Source organism: Apostichopus japonicus, chromosome 22, assembly GCF_037975245.1.
Source record: "Apostichopus japonicus isolate 1M-3 chromosome 22, ASM3797524v1, whole genome shotgun sequence".
Lineage (NCBI taxonomy): Eukaryota > Metazoa > Echinodermata > Holothuroidea > Aspidochirotida > Stichopodidae > Apostichopus > Apostichopus japonicus.
In genome coordinates this window covers 14,540,003-14,560,771 of record NC_092582.1, presented here as the reverse complement: position 1 = coordinate 14,560,771, position 20,769 = coordinate 14,540,003, and the positions used below count along the sequence as shown (strand labels likewise).

Genomic DNA, 20,769 nt, shown 5'->3' with positions numbered 1-20,769 from the left:
GATAGTTTGTTTTTTGTCGATAGCTTTGTGATTCCAAAATATTAAGCATACCCTTTTGTCTCTCTATCAACCCATCAGTCGAATTTTGAAAAGCTGGAAAATGAAAGCCGAGAGGTGAACTCGAACCAAGAAGCCTTGAAGAGGAATTTCCTCGAACTGACAGAGTTGAAGCATATTCTTAGGAAGACTCAGCATTTCTTTGACGAGGTTTGTGTCAAGTTATCCTAAATAGATCACCGGGGCAACAGTTTCTTTGCAAAGCATTCCACAATACTTACCTGTATAATGAAAGTGAATGTTATTCTTGTAAAAACCTGTACGCATGACAGGTGGTCTGTAAATGATTGCCGATTGTACAGTTTTGTAAGCACAGAGCATTTTACTTTTGATTTTTTGCATAGAATAGGCTAGTGTTCTAGGTTCTTTGTGTTAAAGCCTATTGTTGGTTTACTGTAGGTAGCCTATCAAACATTGAACCTTGCTGGAATCAAATGTTTTGAAGAACAGGGTGGTTAGTCTGAATACTGTTGTCTTTGAAACTTCAGGAAGATGGTTAAGAATCCTAATCAAGAAAATCTTAGGTTGATGGTGGAGAGGGTGGGGGTGGGAGGGGAAGAAAGGTGCTCTTGTACCTTCTCACCCTTCATTGATAACAAGCAGAGCACAACAGTAATTCTATATGTGCACAGGTTGTGATAAATACTGTCTTGTCCTCCCCTGCCCCCCCTCCCCGCCTTCCTCCCCTGCCCCCCCTCCCCGCCTTCCTCCCCCCCTCCCGCCGTCACAAAACTTTGGATCTGTAAACCTTGAAAATGGTAGATTCAGAAGGAAGAGGAAATAGGGTAGTAGTGCTAAACTTTTGTAGGCGAGGTAGTCTTTTGAGTGTATATACGTAGAGTGGAATATTGTCATTCGTTCATATACCCAAACCGGTACATCTATGAGGTGGTTGGTTCCCTTACTGAATGTTAGCTCCAAACTTTTGTCAATCAGCCCATTCGTCCAGTCACTTCTTGGCTTTTACGTGATGTTTTTAAATTTGTGCTTGATTGATTGATTTTATTGACTTTGATCGATACACAGGCAGAACTTCATCATCAACAGATGCACGATGCGGACAAAGACGAAGAGTCTCACACATTGCTGGGAGAAGAGGGACCCAGAATAGGACAGGCCATGAGACTGGGGTGAGTGATACCTAGAGAGATCGACGAGATAGTATCCCAGTTCAACGCAATACAATAGGTTTCAATAAGTGAACAATGGGCAAAAATGAAAGCAATATTTTAATACATTGACCAGTACTTACATTGGTCCAGCTACGACTGTCGTAGCTTGTTCAGTGGCTTGGATATATAATGCAGTCTGTGTTGAGGAATTTACATTATCCAACCATGTTTGATATCACTGAGACTGTTCTATTTTCTTTTATAGGGCTCTTGAATAAACCGTGATTAAGTGATTTTTTTTTAAATTCTGAGTCATACCGTAACTGTCATCAAGTAAAGACGTGCCATGCAGCAATTATCTTAATTCCCAAAAGCTATGTTTATGTACTCACTCCATTCTGTTACCCCTTCCTACAGATTTGTGGCCGGTGTCATCGAACGAGGGCGTCTGGCAGCCTTCGAACAGATGTTGTGGCGGGTTTGCCGTGGCAACGTGTTTCTGCGACTGGCAGAAATCGAGGAGCCGCTCGAAGACCCAAGTTCGGTAAATGTTTCCCACCTCTTTTAACATTGAATCATAATATAGAGACTGAATTTGCTTCCAGTTAACTACACACACATGGAACTCATGATGTATTACAGCAATGTTCACAAACTTTCAGAGGATTTATCTAATGCAAGTATGATTAATCAACCCAAGCAACTCTCCTCACTGTCCACTCCAAGTTTTCTAAGAACTTACAAATTGTTAAACGAAAGTGTCCTTAAAACTGATATTTCTTTTTCTCTCCAGAGTTAATTCAAAAATTTGGGTTCCTTCTCTCCTTCCAGACTTATGCTTTATGAAAGATGCATTTCATTCTGTTTGAAGTATTGAAGGGGCATTATACTCTGCACAGATCTGTGTGCAGTTGTATACAGTCCCACTCTGTGTTGTCAATCTAAAGATTAAATACACATTTGGAGTTCAATGGAACAAATCAAGTATTGCAGGAATATTAAAACTATCTTCTCTTGTATATATAACTTTCTACATTCTTACCTTTCCTTTAGCAATGATTAAATATTTCAGATACTAACGACTAACGATGAGATAAAAATATAATAAATAATAATAAAAAATCTCCAATTTCTCTTTTCCAGGGAGATGAGATGTTGAAAAATGTATTCATCATCTTCTTCCAGGGAGACCAGTTGAAGTCGAGAGTGAAAAAGATCTGTGAAGGGTGAGAATTTATTTCCATGTGAAACTTGCATGATTCGGTGCACAACGGAATAACAGATACTCAAACTGAATCTGTTTTTAAGCTTGTTGAACTTGTGGGCCAAATGGCTAATGAACCTTATACAGAAGTCGTAGTCAATCTTCCTGTCTTGAACTATCATGCTTTAGCAATTTCTACGCAGAGCTTTTCAGTCGCAGCAAAGCAATACACATTAAATATAGTACCATAGTTGTGCAAAACTTCTCTCTGCTGTGAAAAAGAAAGTCGAGGAAAGTTTTCGTTGCCAAAGGAGGACACTTGAAGATGTTAGATTGCAGTTCGTTAGTGGATTTGCACTCATGCCATTCTTTTATATATTTTTTTTGTTGCATCAATTTTTTTTTTAAAATTTTATGTGCAGATTTCGAGCCATGCTGTACCCATGCCCAGAGAGTCAGAGCGAACGGCGTGAAATGGCTCTTGGAGTGATGACAAGAATAGAAGATTTTAAAGCGGTGAGGGAACAATTTTTATCTCATCTTTATGGATGTGCGCATTCAGTGTGTGGTGATGCATGAATTCTTAGGGAGAGAGTCAAAACACCGTCCAAGCTCGATCTGTTTGCTCAGACTTGATATTTGATATTTGGTTTGTTTCTGTACAGGTTCTTGTTCAAACAGACGAACATCGTTCACGAGTTTTGTCTTCAGCGGCTCGGAAGCTCTCCTTGTGGTTCATCAAAGTCCGTAAGCTGAAGGCCATCTACCACACCCTGAACCTCTTCAATCTCGATGTGACCCAGAAATGTCTGATAGCAGAGTGCTGGTGCCCTGTGGCAGACCTCAGCCAGATCCAGATAGCGCTCAGAAGGGGAACGGTAAATGATAATTTTTTTTTTTTTACCAAAGAGGGTACCATAGCTCACGTCAAGGGGGAAAAAAAATACATGTCTGTATTTGTAAATCATACTGGGTGCAGTATGAAACATATGCAGCAGGATGATTATATCAAATAAGAAACTTATTTTGTATTCATAAATCACATTATGTTTCATATAAAACAGCAGTACAATATCAAACATGTTATGTATATATTAATAAAAGTAGGAGGCATACACAGCAAAACTACATCAAACAAGAATATATTCTGTATTCATAAATCACGATGCGAGTCACATATATCAGGAGTATATCAAACAAGAATATTCTGTATTCATAAATGACTCGGCGAGTCACCTACATCAGGAGTAAATGAAACAAGAATATAGTTCCTCAATGCCAAAAAGAGACATACACTGCAGAACTATATCAAACAAAAATATATTCTGTATTCTTAAATCACACTGTGAGTCACATACATCAGGAGTATATCAAACAAGAATATATTCTGTATTCATAAATCACACTGTGAGTCACATACATCCGGAGTACATCAAACAAGAATATATTCTGTATTTGTTAAACACTATAGGATCCACACACAGAATTGAACATATCAAACAGTGATGTATTCGGCATTCATGATACTCAATAGGAGACCTGTATAAACAGCCTGCACATATCAAACAGAAACATATTCGGTATGCAATCAAAATATCACCCTATGAGACATTCGTTACATTGACCATATCAAACAAGAACAAATTTTCTTTGCTTCATCAAATATATATATATATATATATCACATAATATACTTAACTAAACTATCATCATACTGCTACTCGGAGTTTCACGGGTACGGCTCGCGCACCGATCATCAGGCAACTCAGTGATATTCCAGCTCTGCCTTGGCATAGAGCACTCTTTGTGAATATTGGCCACCATTATATGTGATATATATACATATATTTATATATATATTTAAATATATATTTATTTGTTATTGATCACAGGAGAGGAGTGGCTCATCGGTTCAGTCCATTTTGAATCGTGTGGACACTGATGAAGCCCCGCCGACTTACAACAAGACTAACAAATTTACCTCAGTCTTTCAGTCGATTGTGGACTCGTACGGTGTTTCGACTTACAGAGAAGTCAATCCCGGTAGGTTAAGCTGGTTCTATACATGATTCGTGGTCCTCATCATCTTTCGGTCAAATTTTCTTTACTCTTCGTGGGTACAACAAGGCGGACTCGATTAAACTCTAATTTTATTTCAGTGATGTAAATAAATTGATTTGTCTTTCATCTTTAAATATGAGGAAAGAATTTTAGCCAAGAATTTCAGAAAATACCTTGCAAACTGGATTCAGAATTTTCTCCAGGAAAAGTTGGAGAAGGTCTGATGTAACAATTACATGTGGTGATTGTGAGGTTTAACATGGTTGTGAAGAGAGATCTAGAATGTTTTTAAGAAAAGGTGTGACCATTTTTTGTTGTTGCTCAATGTAGCATATTTACTTGTTTATATTAATTCACAATAAACAAAGATTGCACAGACTGTAATACATTATAATAGAATTGATGTGTTTATCTTTTGCCTGTAATTTACATATCTGCCTCTCACCGTTCTCTGTCCCTCCAGCGCCCTATGCCATCATAACGTTCCCTTTCCTCTTCTCCGTGATGTTTGGCGATCTCGGACATGGAGCCATCATGGCAATCTTTGCACTGTGGATGATTCTGAGGGAGAAACCTTTAGCGAACACACTCGGAAAGAACGAGGTAAGTCATACTGCAGAATGTGACAGACACTTTCATCCCTAGAGAGTAAACATTCTTGGAACGTCACGAATGTGGTGTTTTTGGTTTCTTTTCTGAGAGCAAAGGAATCAATTGCAGTCAGGTTGATGTGTGCATTTGTCTGTGTTCATCTGTGACACTTGCAAGGGTCAATTCTTGGCGCATTTTTTAGCTGAGTGGGCTGAAATTTTATTTCCATCTCAAATACATATTGGGACACATTCTTTGGGCTGAAGTTTGTGGGGCCCAATATATTTTTGGGACCATTGGGGCCCACATTTTCTTCACATTGCAATAACTGTGCAACCGTTTAGTCGGATTATAGCCAAACTTGGTATAGCTGGTACATGTAGACCTAAATTTTTTTATGGGACCATCTGAAGCATCATTCTCTTTTGATGCAGCAAAAGGCAAACAAATTGAAGAGAGTTTGTGTTCTAAATTCCTTGTATGGTACTGAACACAACTCTCTGCCTCATTACGGATTTCTTACCATTTCCTTACAGATGCTGGCACCGATCTACGGTGGACGTTACATCATTTTCCTGATGGGGCTATTCTCCATATACGCTGGGTTCATCTACAACGACCTGTTTTCAAAATCCGTCAACATCTTCGGTTCGTCGTGGAATGTGTCTGGCCAAGGATTCAGGTGAGGAAGTCATCTGAGTACGGTAGATAGCAGTATCACTTGATGCACGCTGGAACGTTGCTCTGGATTCTCAACTCCTACTTGTACTCCAGTACTCAAACTCATAATAGTAGTCTGTACTCGTATTTGTACCCAGGACGTTGTACTCACACTACAAGTCAGGATCTCTGGGCATCTCTGAAAACATTATTGTATCATCAAACAAAAAACACCATGGAATAGCTGATTCTTTGCTCTTTTGATTTGAACTAACTCTTTTTTATTAACTATCTCTTTAAGAATATCAAGTAAAGGTATAGAGTACATAAAGTAGAGGGTAGATGTCTCGGACCCAGTACATAAAGTCCACGGTAGATGTCTTGGACAGAGTACATAAAGTAGAGGGTAGATGTCTTGGACAGAGTATATAAAGTAGAGGGTAGATGACTTGGACCGAGCACATAACATAGAGGGTAGATGTCTCAGACAGAGTCCATTAAGTAGAGGGTAGATGTCTGGGACCAAGTACATAATGGAGGGTAGATGTCTGGGACCCAGTACATAACCTAGAGGGTAGATGTTTGGGACCGAGTACATAACCTAGAGGGTAGATGTCTGGGACCGAGCACATAACCTAGAGGGTAGATGTCTTGGGAACTGATAATAGCAGTGTATTGTATGTGTTTTGGTTGACGTATGTTTGTGGCCGTTGCTTTTCTTTTTCAGACCTCTCGTACAAGTCTCTTCTGAAAAGTCATAAACTTATTCAGTAAGTCACACGGCTGCTAGGTGAAAGATTAAAGAGGCCATAAGATTTCATGGGAAAGAGGAGGAGGTTTGGGGGGGGAGTGGGAGGGAGAACTTGGATGTCTGCCAAAGGGGTTTGTTATAATTTTTTTATGTTTTTTTTTGGCAATGCTTGACACAATGAATTTTCTTATTGCAGTGAAGCTGACCTAGAATCAGAGGGAAGCTTTCAGTTAAATCCAGTTAATACGACCAGCAAGGATTACATCTATCCGTTTGGTATCGATCCGGTGAGTGTTCGTAGTTCAGTCAAGTCAAAGCTCTTTAGTAAAGGTCTTTTTCTTGAGCTTTCTATTTTTATGTTCATAAAAAACAAAGCCACGACATGAACATGTAAAGGAAAACCTTTCTTGATTGTTTTTTGATAAAACTTAATTTCAAAAATCCATCCTTTATCACAAATTGCCTGTAGAACTACTTTGGAGCTGGCATGTATGGGATGTGGACACAGGTGGCATTCCCCCCCACCCCCCCCCCCCGCCTTCATCTCAATTTTTTGTGAGATGCAATAAAGTGACCTTTTTCATAAATTAGAAGTTCCTCATGTTTTTGGTGATAAAAAGTACCTTTCTACCGTGTAACCATGTTGGCAATGAAATAGTCCACTCTTGATATGTGAAAAGTGCCCTTTTTTCAAGAAAAACAATAATAATAATGATATAAATTTTGAAATTAAAAACTGCCTTTGTGTGGAAAAGTATGCAAATACTGGAATTTGTGGCACAGAATGCCCAAGTGTCTCCATCAAATGGATCAGTGTCATTTTATGTTTGTGTGTTTTTTTTGTTTTTGTTTGATAGGGCTGAATACATGGTTGTGCTTTCCTTTTAACTTTGAGGTAGAGAACAGTCGCAATAGATAGTAATATCCCCCAACTGTTTGTAAATTTATGTAGATTACTTTGTTTACTAATCAAGCTTTCATTATTATCATGGAAGTGTAAAATGACCACATTGGGCAGGGCAAATTTGTTGCAAAGTCGGTGCAAATTTTGAAAGACCGACCAATTGTGCACCGCAGGAGAGATGTAGTAGGTTTGGTGAATAGATGGCCAGCTTTGGCCCAGTAAAGCTCAACCCTTGGCTGGATTGAAGACACTTCCAGTTATTTATGTTTCGTATCAAGTATCGCCAAAGTGATGGAGGCTGATGCCAATTGACCTTATGACCTGTTTACTTAGTCACATCGCAATCTGAATTTGATTCAAACCACTTGTAATCGTCCACCGGTGAATTTTGTTGTCCCGGACAGAAATTTGGTCGTCTCAGCTGTTAAGAATTTGCCCCGCTGGGTTAATCTCTGATGTCTTTCCTTTTTTGTCTCTCTGCATCTCAGATTTGGCAGGTAGCCATAAATAAGCTGAGCTTTCTGAATTCGTTCAAGATGAAAATTTCCGTCATCTTTGGAGTTACCCAGATGACATTTGGTGTTTTCCTCAGCTTTTTGAATCACAGGTGGGTGTAAAAATATATCCAGTTAACTAGGGATAGTTTTACCATGTCATGGAAGCGTCATCACTCAAATATGCAGAAGATTATGGTCAAAGTACAGATGTGTCAACTAACACCGCAACTAGCCGTGGAAATTCATTGGTTCCCCTTGCGAAACTTTGGGATCTCTTTCTCAAGAAGAATTATCTCAATGTGAACCGTTAATCCAGCTTTCAGAGTTACAGAAAGCAACCATAAAAGTTGAAAAAGGATAGGCCTGCAATAGGGAATAGAATGGTTGCAAGAGCTGTGGTGCGTTTATTGGTTTAGTGTTCCACTGACATCAGAATAATCTAGATATTGAAATTTTGTGAAATTCTTTACCGGAATTCGAAAGAATTTCAAATATTTTGACCATTTTGTTATTGTTTTTAATTTTCTTAATTCATTTAAATGTAATCATAAATACTCAATATTAATAATTTGTCATGAAATGTAGTAGAAGGACTGCAGTAAATACAGGTGTCTGTGGTTTTTTATTAATCAAACACCTGAAATATGTTTGATTTTATTATAAATATCGTCAAATATCCCCACGAAACTCTTCTTTAAAATGAAATGTAGATTTACGATTATGGTTATTTACGTTCCCCCGATCCTTGTTTTCTGTATGAATCGCGCATTTTGTGATAATAAAGTAACCGTTCTCTCATGTCTCAGCACTGAGAAATGAAAGTAAAACCCTTCTTACTGCATTCCCTGAAGATGTAAAATAACAAACTAGATTCTGATCGGGGGAATTAACGTTTATAGATGCTCTTTGACTATTTCTTTAGTTTCATTCTAATGGTGGCAACCATCTTCTTCTCTGCTATTTTATTCTTAAAGTTATTTCAGGAGTAACCTCAACATTTTCTGTCAATTCATCCCGGAGATGATCTTCCTCCTCTCCATCTTCGGCTACTTGGTGTTCATGATCGTCGCCAAGTGGTTTTTCTTCGACGCGACCTCTTCCGGCCAGGCTCCCTCCTTGATTATCACCCTTATCGACATGGTGATGTTGGGTGGCGCCGACCCTCCTCTCTATGGGGATGGAACGGTTAGTAATATCTCCTGTTTCTGTAACAGTGAAAGAGTCTCTTTAATCGTAGTATTAAGGATTTCTACCCATTTCTGCATAGGTATGGTCGGTCAGAAACATCTCCTGGTCTTTAATATAACAGTAAGAAATAATCTTTGATTGTAGCAGAGACTTTGGTGATGCTGGATATGGCCAATTCACCTTCTTTATGGTGATGGAATGGTTAAGAGTAATATCAACTGTTTTTATAACAGTAAAGGGTCTCTTTAATTGTTGTACAACGTATGGTTATGATGTGAGGTGCCTACACCCACTTCTGTATGAATATGGTTGGTTATTAATATCATCTGTTGTCATAACAGTAAAGAATCTCTTTAATTGTAGTATATAATATCGTTATCATGTGAGGTGCCTGCCCAACCTCTGTTTGGCAGCAAATTGCTTCAGTTGATGCATATATATACATTGTAGATTGATGACTAGATAAGAATCGGTCAGAATATTTTATCAGTCTGGTTGAATTTTCTTTTTCTTTGTTAAACAGCTCCAATCCACAATACAGACTGGGTTGATCGCTGTTGCTGTGATATGTGCACCCTGGATGTTGTTTGTCAAACCCTTCATTCTGAAGAAGCAGAATGACAGGAAAGTAGCAAGGGTAGGTGACTCGCTTTCCTCTGTGCCCCTTCGTGACTCTTCCCCGTAACATGACAGATTAATTAAGACTGGACCTAAATCAAGATTCAAGTTTATAAAGGAGGTATTCCAGTAGCAGACAATGTAAACTCTTATATATGGAAAAGAAAGATATTCCACACACTGTTAGTTGGAAACTTCATATCAATATATCGTCCCTAACTCAAGATATGGATGATTTAGTGTAAGCTATTTTGGCTGGCTAATCTCTCAATTCTTCTCTGGGAGTGGATTACAGTAGTTGGACTGTGATGTGTCATAATTGGCAAATATTCTTCAATTTGCTTATAGTTTCCTATTATAGTCTTCCTGTTGATTTATCCTAGAAACATGACACCAATAGTGGAATGTTTGTGTAGCTGACAAGATTCGCTGTATTTAGAATTTCACCAGAATGCATCCTCTTTTTTTTTTTGGGGGGGGGGGCCTAGAGATTTTATTTTGCCCTGTGGCAAGGTGAGTTAAAGACAAAAACTATAAAAAATAATCAGCTCAATTGCCATGACGATATCATTCATTCTACTGTTGCCAGATGCCTTCACGCATTTTGAAAAATGTGTATCTTCACCATAAGGAATGCAACGAGGATGTGTGGTTTTGACCTACGTATATAGAAAATTTCCAACATTTGTCAAATTAAGCAATCTACTTTCAGCTACCTGAATGTCCCTTTAATTACTCTATGGTCAGAAAATCACAGCATACTTCTGTTTTAAATCATTAACTGCTGTCTTTCTCACAATGAAATGTTAATTGCCGCGACTCTCAATTTCAGGAAGGTCACTTACCCAACCGGAACCCTGCTGTGGCCGACGAGCGTTCGTCCATCGTCGTCTTTGACGAGTTGCAAGGCGAAAGCGAGACAGACCCTCCGCCGAAATATAACGGAAAGGAAGACCAGGCCGGGCCGAGCCATTCTGGTGGTGGACACGAAGAGGAGGAGGTATGTATGATATAGCTTCATGAATTGAGTTTGTTCAATAAAATGTCGTGGACATTATCTGTTGTGTAAAAGTAAGTTGGCCTGACGTTTCAATCATAGTAGGATCTTCTTCAAAGGCTAAATGACAAGTAACAGTAACAGAAGAGACAAAAAACTCGCACAGAATACAGACAGGTTAATGAGCGTGGTGAACACAAAGAGATAGATGTAAGGGGATTAGAAGACAAGAGTTGGAGAGAAGAAAGAAAAAACCAATAGGGGAAGAGGAGAGGTAGGAGATAAACAGTGGAGGGACAAAGAGAGGATTAAGGGAAGGGGTAGGGATTAAACTGGAGAAGGACAAAGACAGACAGGTGTGGAGAAAAATTTATCTGTTATAATTTATCATGATGTTGTTAAAATCAAATAATTAGTAATAACCGGCGGATGACTCCACCGCAGGTGAGGAGGCAGCACAGTGGTTATCAAATTGGTCGGGCACCACATCTAAAAGAAAAAGCCGCACCAGTTGTAAAATCAGTGGCTGTAAGGGTGACAGGGTACGAAAGAATGGAGGTACCAGTGCTACTGTCGAATTTATAAAGGCCGTTGCATCAAAAGGAATGAGACCTAGAATCCTGGTTGGCTTAACTAAGGTGGGATCCCAAATTGTGAAATACTCCAAATTGAGCTGAAAATTTGTTCTTGGATAATCACTCAATGTGAAGTGCGAGTTATAAGCCATTCAGCTTTCTCCCACTTCCCCCGTGTGGCTGCTTGGCGTCGTCAAAGTAATTGCCCTTTCAGACCAATATTTTATTCATTTTCTATGAAGGCCAGCAGTGGCTATTGTGTGAGACTTTGCAGCATATATATATATGTTTTTTTATTACGTGCTATTGTAGTCCAGGCATTGTATTGCAGGAGCCCCCTCAGAGACCGACCATTGACACAGTTGCCTAAGTGAAATGTACTAATAACCACTTGCTGTACGGTGAAATGGTACTCTGAAAAAAAATCCTATCCTGTCCACAAAAAAAAGGAGCTGATTGTGATTTCTCAATGATCAGTCATAATTTCATCTTCATCCTTTTCTTGGCTTTTGGTGTCAATCTCATTCTTTATTTGTTATTATTTTTCTTTTTTGATTATATTCTCTCCACTCCAGTTTGAATTTGGAGAAGTTTTCGTCCATCAAGCCATTCATACGATTGAGTTTTGTCTGGGTTGCGTCTCACACACTGCCTCTTATCTCCGACTCTGGGCCCTGAGTCTGGCTCATGCAGGTGAGTCTGTAAAAGTCACGTCAGAACGTAGAAGTCTTAACTTGGTTTCTTTTTATGATTATTCTGGAAGGATTATAGATCTCACATGTTTCAATTATCTGTAACAATTCAACGTTAAGTTCTCCTGTTTGAGTTTGCCAGGTGGGAGAGGGGTAGGAGGATGGGGGAGGTGTATGTAAAAGGGAGAAGAAAGACTGACATAAGTTTAAAAAATGCAAAATATAGAGTTAGAGAACACAAAGTGTTTTTATTTGAAAATATTTAAATTTGGAATTTATCATTGAAATGTTATATCTTGTTGGCTTCACAGAGGACAAATGTGTTATTAGTTGACTATCCCTGGGTGTATGTGTTTGGCAGGGGGGGGGGGGGCAGGGGGTGGCCTATGTAGGTATATTATGAGATGGTGAGATGAGCGTAATTGGTGTGACTTTTAATATCCTTTAGTGTAAATTCTCACTACCCCCATCCTGATTTTTCTCTCTCTTCCTCTAACCCACCCACATCTCACCCAACCTTCTCCCTAGTTTGGGACAACTAATAAAGAAATTCTTCGTGTCCTCTAACCGACCCACCCACACGCACACATCTCACCCCACATTTTCCACTGTGGGAGTTGGTCCTGGTTTGGGACAGCTAATAAAGAGATTTTACTTGTCCTCTTACACACCCACCCATCCACTCACCCACATTCTCCACCTTTGGGAGTTACATCGTGCATTCCCCCTTTCATTCTTTCAAGAATAAAAATACATCCAAAAGTTGAACAGTTAGAACCAAAGCGTTACAAAGCTTCATCCCCTTTATCTTCACAGAACTCTCTGAAGTCTTGTGGACTATGTTGCTAGGCATCGGCCTAGGCGCAGACGGTCCCGTTCTCGGGACCATCCTGATATGGGCTACATTCGCAGTCTGGGCCACCCTCACCATAGGTATCCTTCTCTTCATGGAAGGTCTGTCTGCATTTCTTCATACTCTTCGTCTCCACTGGTAAGTCTCATCAATGTATTAAACCTTCGATTTATACCCTGAGAGGTTTTCGATCTCTACTCTATTCATTCTATGACTCAGAAAATATCCAGTCGTAATTTAGCCTTCTCCAAGAACCTTCATTATCTCCCACAGATTCTCCCTTTGAGACATTTACTCCTCGCCAGATCTGGTGACATAAGTAGAAAAATTGTCATGCTTAGCTTCCAATGGTTGTCAGTATTGACAAATATGCTAGAATATGCTAGAAAGTCAAAAAAATGGTCACAACATATTCAAACTTGGGACCATCATTCTACTGACCTTTACTCATATATCCAGTCCAACGCTGCCATATATCGTTTGAAGACTTATTTTTAATAAAGTTATTTTATGTAATATTACCATTTTATAATATCTTGTTTGTTATAACCTCTTATTGTACTTTTATAACCTCCTATTGTTTTTTTATATATATATTTTTTCTATAACCTCCTATTGTATTTTAATAACCTCTTATTTTTTTTTAATAACCTCTTATTGTTCTTTAATTTTTTGTGTTGGTATTTTAGGATTCTTTTGATTAGGTTATTATTTGTTTTCACTGTATTTACTTCCTTTTTCATCGTTTTTTTTGTTTTTATTGTGAAGCGCTTTGATACTTCTTGTGATTTAGCACTATATAAATGACATATTTATGATTTATCTTCCTCGTACAGGGTGGAGTTTCAGAGCAAGTTCTTTCGAGGCGAAGGCTACGCCTTTTGTCCGTTTTCTTTCAAAGTCATTCTGGAGAACAGGGATGACTAAAGTGCCTTATCAAGTCCAGTCTACAAAACTCTATAAATGCCTTAAAACTTCTACTACTACTACTACCAAAATCAACAAAAGTCTTTTAGAATTGTGCCTTGCAAGGGCTAGACAGATTATATTGAAAATTTATCATTCATTTTCTGTAATGTAGTTATCATTGTCTTTATTCTTTCTCTTTTTCTGTTTTTTAAAACCAGCTGTTTAAGTCCTTTCCAACTTTTGTGTACTTTTTGTGGTTAACCAAAGTCAACACAGCTGCATGTGTTCTCAACATAACCTCTCCCACCGTACTGATGGACTTTGAACACAAAATCGTTAATTTGGTTGGCTGCAATGATGTCACATTTGAATATGTTAAAATACCTTGATAAATGATGTTACTACAGCAGAGAGTATAAACCCAATTTGGACTTTGCATATATGCCACTATTTTAGTACAGTAGATGAAATTCAGTCCATCATTTAATTTGGATATAAGATTCAGGGCTGAAATTAAGTCTTGTTTTAAAGACTAAGAAAGTTTAGTTGCTAACCAATTGTGCATCCGTTTGATTTGAAATAAGTATGTATTGCCATCTCTACAGACTCATTGGACTTGTTATTCAAGTGAATGTGGTCAGAACTAGAATGAATATTTTGCGACAAAAGGATAATGAGGATAATAAAGAGATAATGCAAATGGCTGTTTTTATGATGGATTTGAATGATTTGTTTTAAAGTGTTGCAATATTCACTGAGGTATTTTTTTAGATTGTGTTATCGATAATTATTACAATGGAGGTATAACTAGAAATATACATACTTTACAAATATAGTCATTTTTGGTCAGGTTAATATCCAAATTTCATACATATCACATTGAATATTCCATAACCTATGCGTGGTTAATTCTTGTATATTACGTTCAATATTCCATAACCTATACATGGTTAATGCATGCATATTATGTTTAATATAACATAACCTATACATGTGTAATATGATAATTTTTGGTCAGCTATATATCCAGGTTTCATATATATTACATTTTATATTGAATAACCTATACATGTGGTTTAATGTGATACATTGTGGTCAACTCAGTGACAAAATTTAATACACATTACATTTCATATTACATTACTTATATAAGTTTAATATCATACTTTTTTGCTCGACTACATATCCAAAAGTTCATACACATTATGTAAGAAATGATGAGAGAAGGCCTTTCAAAAAATTAGATTCTATGTAATTTAGCATCCTTTGAATACTACGGTAACGATGGAAGTATTAAAGGTAGTCAGTATAGGTCCCAAATTATAGCATGGCTATAATTGCTAGAAGTCTCCAAAAAGTACTTTCCTGGAGGTCTTTACTCTCCAAATTGTTCTCAGACATCGTTAAAGAACACACAGGATAACTGAATGTCCCAGTGAGGAAAAATTTCCTCAAAGGTTGTAATAAAAACAGTTAAAGAATTTTGCCCAAAGGTGACCATATTTGAAATATCTAGCATATTTTGGGGCCAATACAGCCTACCTTTTAAGTCACTAACTCAGCAATCTAGTTGATAACATTCCACTTAAAATGGTCACTTGGTCAGATATAACACAGTGTCAAAGAAAGTTTCTTCTTTTAGTCTGTCTTTCATGAGTCCAGTGCCTTGAAAACTTAAAATTGGTAACGTCAGCAAAATTTGTTAGTTTGCATTGTTGCATGTTATAAGTAGCAAGGAAAATTAGTTCCATAGGCAATAATAAATGAATGTTGTATTGTTACGTTTTTTTTTCTTCTTATTCTTTGAGTTTTTGCAGTCGGCTATTATTGTAGCTATCATCATTAACTTCGAAACGAACAACAACAAAAAACAATACCTTCGTCAGAGAGATCTGTTAATTGCTAGAAACATACTTTAACAAGATCTGGTCTATGATTAGGTCAGGAATGATGAAGCCATTTCGTGAGAGTCTAACAAGACTGCAATTCTAAATAAAAAATTAGGAAAGAAAACCAAAACTTAACTGGTGATGTTGCTAGGTGACATCACAGTTGATCAGTTAAATAAAAAAAATCTTCCAGTGAATAAATTTCGCAATCTTTATACCTCAGCAAACAGTGCAAACCATAAAGATTATTAACAGATTTTCTTTCTTTCTCAATCTTCACAGTATTACATATTTTTATCGTTAAACTAAAACATTTCAGTTTCCTATTAAAGTTATTATTTGTGTAAAAGTAAGTTGGCCTGATGTTTCGATCCTAGCAGGATCTTCTTCAGAGGCTAAAAGCCTCTTCAGCCTCTGAAGAAGATCCTGCTAGGATCGAAACGTCAGGCCAACTTACTTTTACACATTCTCTTACATAGCTGTCTAGTGGACAAGCAGTTTGCTAACAGTTTTATTTTAGTTTGATTTAAAGTTATAATTTGAGCCATTGACTAGTTATAAGGGTTGTATCGGTTCAGTAACTGCGAATGTGGTAACCAGTAACATATTTCGGTGACCAGAATTGGATGTTAATTTGCTGAAAGATTTTCATCACATGATCCCGATGTCTCTATCTTCACATTCCGTAACTTAACGATGTCATGATTCTTTAATTTGGGATTTTAACAAACTTTCTCAGATGACTAAGACAGTTCAGAGATTCCAGTGGAATATCTGTAAAGGAAACCACAGCAGAGATTTACATGAACTTTATAGGAAATGGCACTATATTATTGTATGAAATTATGGTGGTATAAATAAGTTGAAAGTCTCCCTTATACTTGAAAATATGTTTTCAGGTATTAAGCAAAATCACTCACCAAAAATGGAAACTTAGGAGAAAATACTCCACAGTGTGTGGGATTGCATGTGTGTTTAGCTAAAAGACAAGGTATGTACACAAACCTTATGTGTCTGTGTTTCTAACCTTTGACCTGAACTTCCACACACACACACACACACACACTTACACAGTTAAAACTATGTATCTGTTTGTTAAATTAGACATTCTCTTGCATTCTGTATTTTATCTTGCAGATATTAAACATCCAGAATTGTATTTTTTGGGGGGAGATAGGGGAGGGGGTAAAATATGTTAATTTATTGCTTAGTGGTACCCCTACCAAGGTCACATGTGATATGGAACTTCACCAGCTAAGGGTTTTACACCTCAGTTAGTACATAATACAGAATTTTTTTTTTATCATGATGTCACTGGTTTGTATCAAAATGTAGCCAAGATTTCTATTTCAACCCCCCCCCCCCCCACCAGCCCACCTCCCTTCCTGGGTCTGTGTTTGAGACCTATTAGTATTACTAAAACCACCCATAAGTATTTCATTAAATATTGCAAATGCATAAAGGTGTTGTGAAATTTTCGTTCTGAATTGAATCTAGTTATTCTGTTATTTGAATATTTTCGAAGATTAATGCAGATCATAACATGTGAGCGATTAAAGAACAACGTGTGTGGACAGTCATTGCTTAGACTTAAGTTATAATCTGGGTGTTTGGTGCTTCGAAGATGGTTATATATGGGAGAATTGGAAGTAACCTGTGATAATTAATAAAGTTAATATACATAATATTAGAAATGATTTACTGGCCAAAGATTTGTATTGGTTTATACGAGATTATTATGGATTCATATGCATGCATATAATGTATCTAGTAGAAATTTAATTGAACAAGAAATTAGCAACAATATAAAAGAACTAATTAAAATGACGTTTTAAATCTTTTCATTGCAATCATTTTATTGCATACCGAAAACCACTTTTAACATGCAGTTGCGTAGTCACGACTATCCCCCCCCCCCTATCCACTACAGAAATAAAACATTGGTCGATAGCCCCACCCAACCCTTTCCATCTCCAACCCCCCTCCCCCTTCCACACCCCCTTACCCCAAGGGAAGGTATTTCATATTCCCCATTTGAAACAAAAAACCCTTGGTCGTAGTTTTCGTCTGCATAGCATTGAGCGGGAAGATATGATGATGTATATAGACACAACGTTCTCATTAAGAAACCCGGATATTTATTTATTTATTTATTTATTTATTTATTTATTTATTTATTTATTTATTTATTTATTTATTTATTTATTTATTTATTTATTTATTTATTTATTTATTTATGTATTTCAAAGCAGGAGAGTCACTTCTTATTCTGATTTTAGGTATAACATTTGTTCCCGCCCAGTTTCTTTCGCTATCTATTGTCTAACCCCTCCCAGCGGTCGAAATACTTTTCTGTCCCAATATAGCTCTGGAAAAGTCTTGTACCTACGGGGCTTTTGTTCGATCATGTAGGTAGACAAAAGTTCCTTATCAATTGCAGTATTTAACATGTAACGGTACTATTCTAAATCTGTAGGCATCTCCCCCAATCAATATCCATTTATATGTCAGTACAATAGTCACTAGGGGGTACACTGGGAACACTATTGATCCCCCACATCTCAAAGAAAACAGGCCATGGGTATCCACAACAAAGCATGGTACATCTACAACCGTGTGGGACTGCTTATACCTATTTCTCTGGACAAATTTGACTTCTTTGACTTCAGTAATGTTAGCCTTCCTTACTATATACCTTATTCATGTTGTTATGAAACGAGTTGTTTTTCATGGTCATGACCAGCACAAAGACGAAAAGAAAAGTGGAAAAACATTTGTGCGACGGGACAATAAAAACTGTGTAACGAAGATGATGATTATTCGCGGCACGATTTGTATCTTATCTGTTCGTAGTTTCGATGTATAGCCTACACACAAGACAGCATTGACAAAGTTTGTTTTGAAGGTTAGAAGTCGTAACAGCATATTTTGCTCTCTTTTTCTTCTCTTGTTATTGTTTGCTTTGCTTTTCGAATGGAATAAGGCCCACCTTTAAATGTCTGTTTCACCAAATTACATATTTGAACATATCATGGAGTGCCTCGTCTCGATGCTATACTTTAACCTATGCAACTAGTTACCGCTTGGATTTGATAAACCACAAGATTTCAGTTGAAATAACCGCAACTGCTACAATAGCCAGTGACTCAAGTTTTCTTAAATAAAAGTTCCAGTTTTTTTCATTTGAACTTTAATATGACGTGGCAAGGCAACGACCCTCCTCCTACAATTCAAGATGTGTATGACTTTATCGACCGAACTCTGAAAATTTATAAGACAAAACTGATCACAAAAGTTGAAAAGTTATTCTTTGGTGGTATCGATCCCATCCAATATTTGATTCATATCGAAGAAATCTTTAAAAGTAAACACCGCGTAAAGCGAGTAAAGACTTTAGTCCCCAAAATTGGAGGTTTCCAGGAATTGGATTTATTCATACGAACATGTTCGGAGGTTCGTCGACCAGGAGGTGTCCGGGAAGCAGGTTTCACCAAAGATCTTCAATCGTTTTCAGTTTCTTACCAAAGAACTATTAAATTATTAGCAGAGACGCTCGAAGATGTCCGTGATCTGTACGATATCGTACAGACATTTTGTCGAAACTATCAGTCCCTCGAAGGAGAATTCGAATTGAAATGGGCCCGATCGACAAATTTGGAATTAAAAGGAACTTTAAACGCCATCGAAGAATTAATATCTCAGTCGGATGCCGGGGTAGATATCAAATTATTCAGTTCCGATAAATTTTCTTTGGAAGTCGCCGAGACTTGCGACACGAAACGATTTCCAGTCCTGCAGTTGTTTCCAGATTTATTTCAAAAGTTTCACTTTGTTTTCCATCTGATGGGAAAATGGCGGGCCAACGATCAGATCTATCTGGAAGATATTCAGTTCAAGCTAATCAAAACCAAAAGACTGCAAAGACTGAAACAGGAAGAGTATAACACGTTAGAATTAGAACATGGGAACATACTTAGTGGAATTGTGGAAAAGCGAGTCCGTGTGAAATGCCGTGAGATGCGTGATCGTATCAAGCAATTGGATTCGGAGGTGTATAAATTAACGACGCTGCAGAGAAGCATAACTTCGGAATTGACTTCGACGGAACAAGAAATCCAAGAACGTAAGAGGATCCTTTTCATGAACAAAAATGTCACCGACATTACGAAAGATCTGGATAACATCCTCGGCATTCGGAAGGATTTAGAAATTTTGAGTAAGAAATTGAAATCCTTGACGAAAAGTGTCAAATTAAATGAGCATGATCTGAATGTGAAAGAAAAGGAAAAGGTAGGTCTGGAAGAAGAATACGAAGATATGCGTAAAGCTGTGAGTAGATCGAATCAACTAGCGTATGAAAGGTCGGAGTTAGCCAAAGACATTGCTGTCATCAATGAGAAGATACAAGAATTAGAGACTATATTTTACAGGAAAACTGACCGAAAGAAACTTACGCAAGCGTACGAGGTTATGACGGGAGAGAATGACGAATAGATGCAACCCATTTGTTACTAATCAGGCAGTAACCAGGACGTGTCGGTGATGTTTACCACCCCCCCCCTTACCCCTCCCCACCTTTCAATCTCACACGAGTATTCAACAGTAGGTGATCTTTCAGTTCCCGAGGGCCAAGTGTGATGAGGGCCCCGGTTAGCCTCAATACTCTGCTAACTTCGAACCCACTGTTTAGCATATGCTTGCGTACAAGTTGGTCCATGGTTTATGTAAGAAGCAGTTTAGGTTAATTGTATTCAGAATTGTTTTGGGAGGGGCGTCACTGAGGTCAAAGACGGTGTTTGCCCGGGCGTTGATCACCTTCAGTTCTCCCTGAAAAGGAGCAACCGTTGAGGGGTGATAGGGGACGAGGGAGGGGAAAGGGGAGAAAGAAGGCTGTTGTTGCAAAATTCGAGTATAGCATGGGACTCCTCTGAGCACGTGGTGAAAGTAAACAGCTCCAAGTTAGAGAGTTCCCGCATTCTTTTTGACACTGGAAACCATATATTTGTGTCGAACGGGTAGGGAAATGTTTCAGAATGAAATTGACGGCTAAGTTTGATCCCTGCACAGTGGCGTAGGAAGGTACTTTTGAGTGGGGGGGGGGGGGGCTGAAGACTGATGACCGACCTGGGGGAGGTGTCTAAGGGGAGGGGTGTCCCCCTCCCCTTTGGAATTTTTTGCATTTCCAGATAGCCTCAGATGCAATTTGGTGCA

At 38.0% G+C, this 20,769-nt stretch overlaps 2 protein-coding genes across 4 annotated transcripts in view; both read left to right on the top strand.

Annotated features, from left to right (window-relative positions):
• LOC139964200 (V-type proton ATPase 116 kDa subunit a 1-like) overlaps positions 1–15,450 on the top strand; it is a 29,578-nt gene extending 14,128 nt beyond the window's left edge. For 2 of the 3 annotated variants that reach the window (XM_071965610.1, XM_071965611.1), the window contains exons 5-21: positions 79–207; positions 1,084–1,187; positions 1,587–1,713; positions 2,313–2,395; positions 2,796–2,889; positions 3,039–3,251; positions 4,266–4,416; positions 4,898–5,037; positions 5,562–5,707; positions 6,633–6,723; positions 7,829–7,947; positions 8,812–9,022; positions 9,549–9,662; positions 10,476–10,643; positions 11,791–11,908; positions 12,724–12,898; positions 13,597–15,450. In XM_071965610.1, coding sequence (XP_071821711.1) covers positions 79–207; positions 1,084–1,187; positions 1,587–1,713; positions 2,313–2,395; positions 2,796–2,889; positions 3,039–3,251; positions 4,266–4,416; positions 4,898–5,037; positions 5,562–5,707; positions 6,633–6,723; positions 7,829–7,947; positions 8,812–9,022; positions 9,549–9,662; positions 10,476–10,643; positions 11,791–11,908; positions 12,724–12,898; positions 13,597–13,687 — 2,274 coding nt within the window. In that variant the 3' untranslated portion in view covers positions 13,688–15,450. The remainder of the gene's footprint in view (positions 1–78; positions 208–1,083; positions 1,188–1,586; positions 1,714–2,312; positions 2,396–2,795; positions 2,890–3,038; positions 3,252–4,265; positions 4,417–4,897; positions 5,038–5,561; positions 5,708–6,632; positions 6,724–7,828; positions 7,948–8,811; positions 9,023–9,548; positions 9,663–10,475; positions 10,644–11,790; positions 11,909–12,723; positions 12,899–13,596) is intronic. The other variant, XM_071965612.1, reaches the window with a different exon arrangement.
• Positions 15,451–18,357: 2,907 nt separating this feature from the next.
• Positions 18,358–20,616, top strand: LOC139964203 (uncharacterized). The gene has a single exon (XM_071965621.1). It carries the CDS (start codon positions 18,754–18,756, stop codon positions 20,050–20,052), a length of 1,299 nt encoding a protein of 432 aa, XP_071821722.1. The 5' UTR covers positions 18,358–18,753; the 3' UTR covers positions 20,053–20,616.
• Positions 20,617–20,769: the final 153 nt, after the last annotated feature.

Bases quoted from the DNA above. Each gene is read 5' to 3' on its own strand.
- LOC139964203 (XM_071965621.1), top strand. From the start codon at position 18,754: ATGACGTGGCAAGGCAACGACCCTCCTCCTACAATTCAAGATGTGTAT.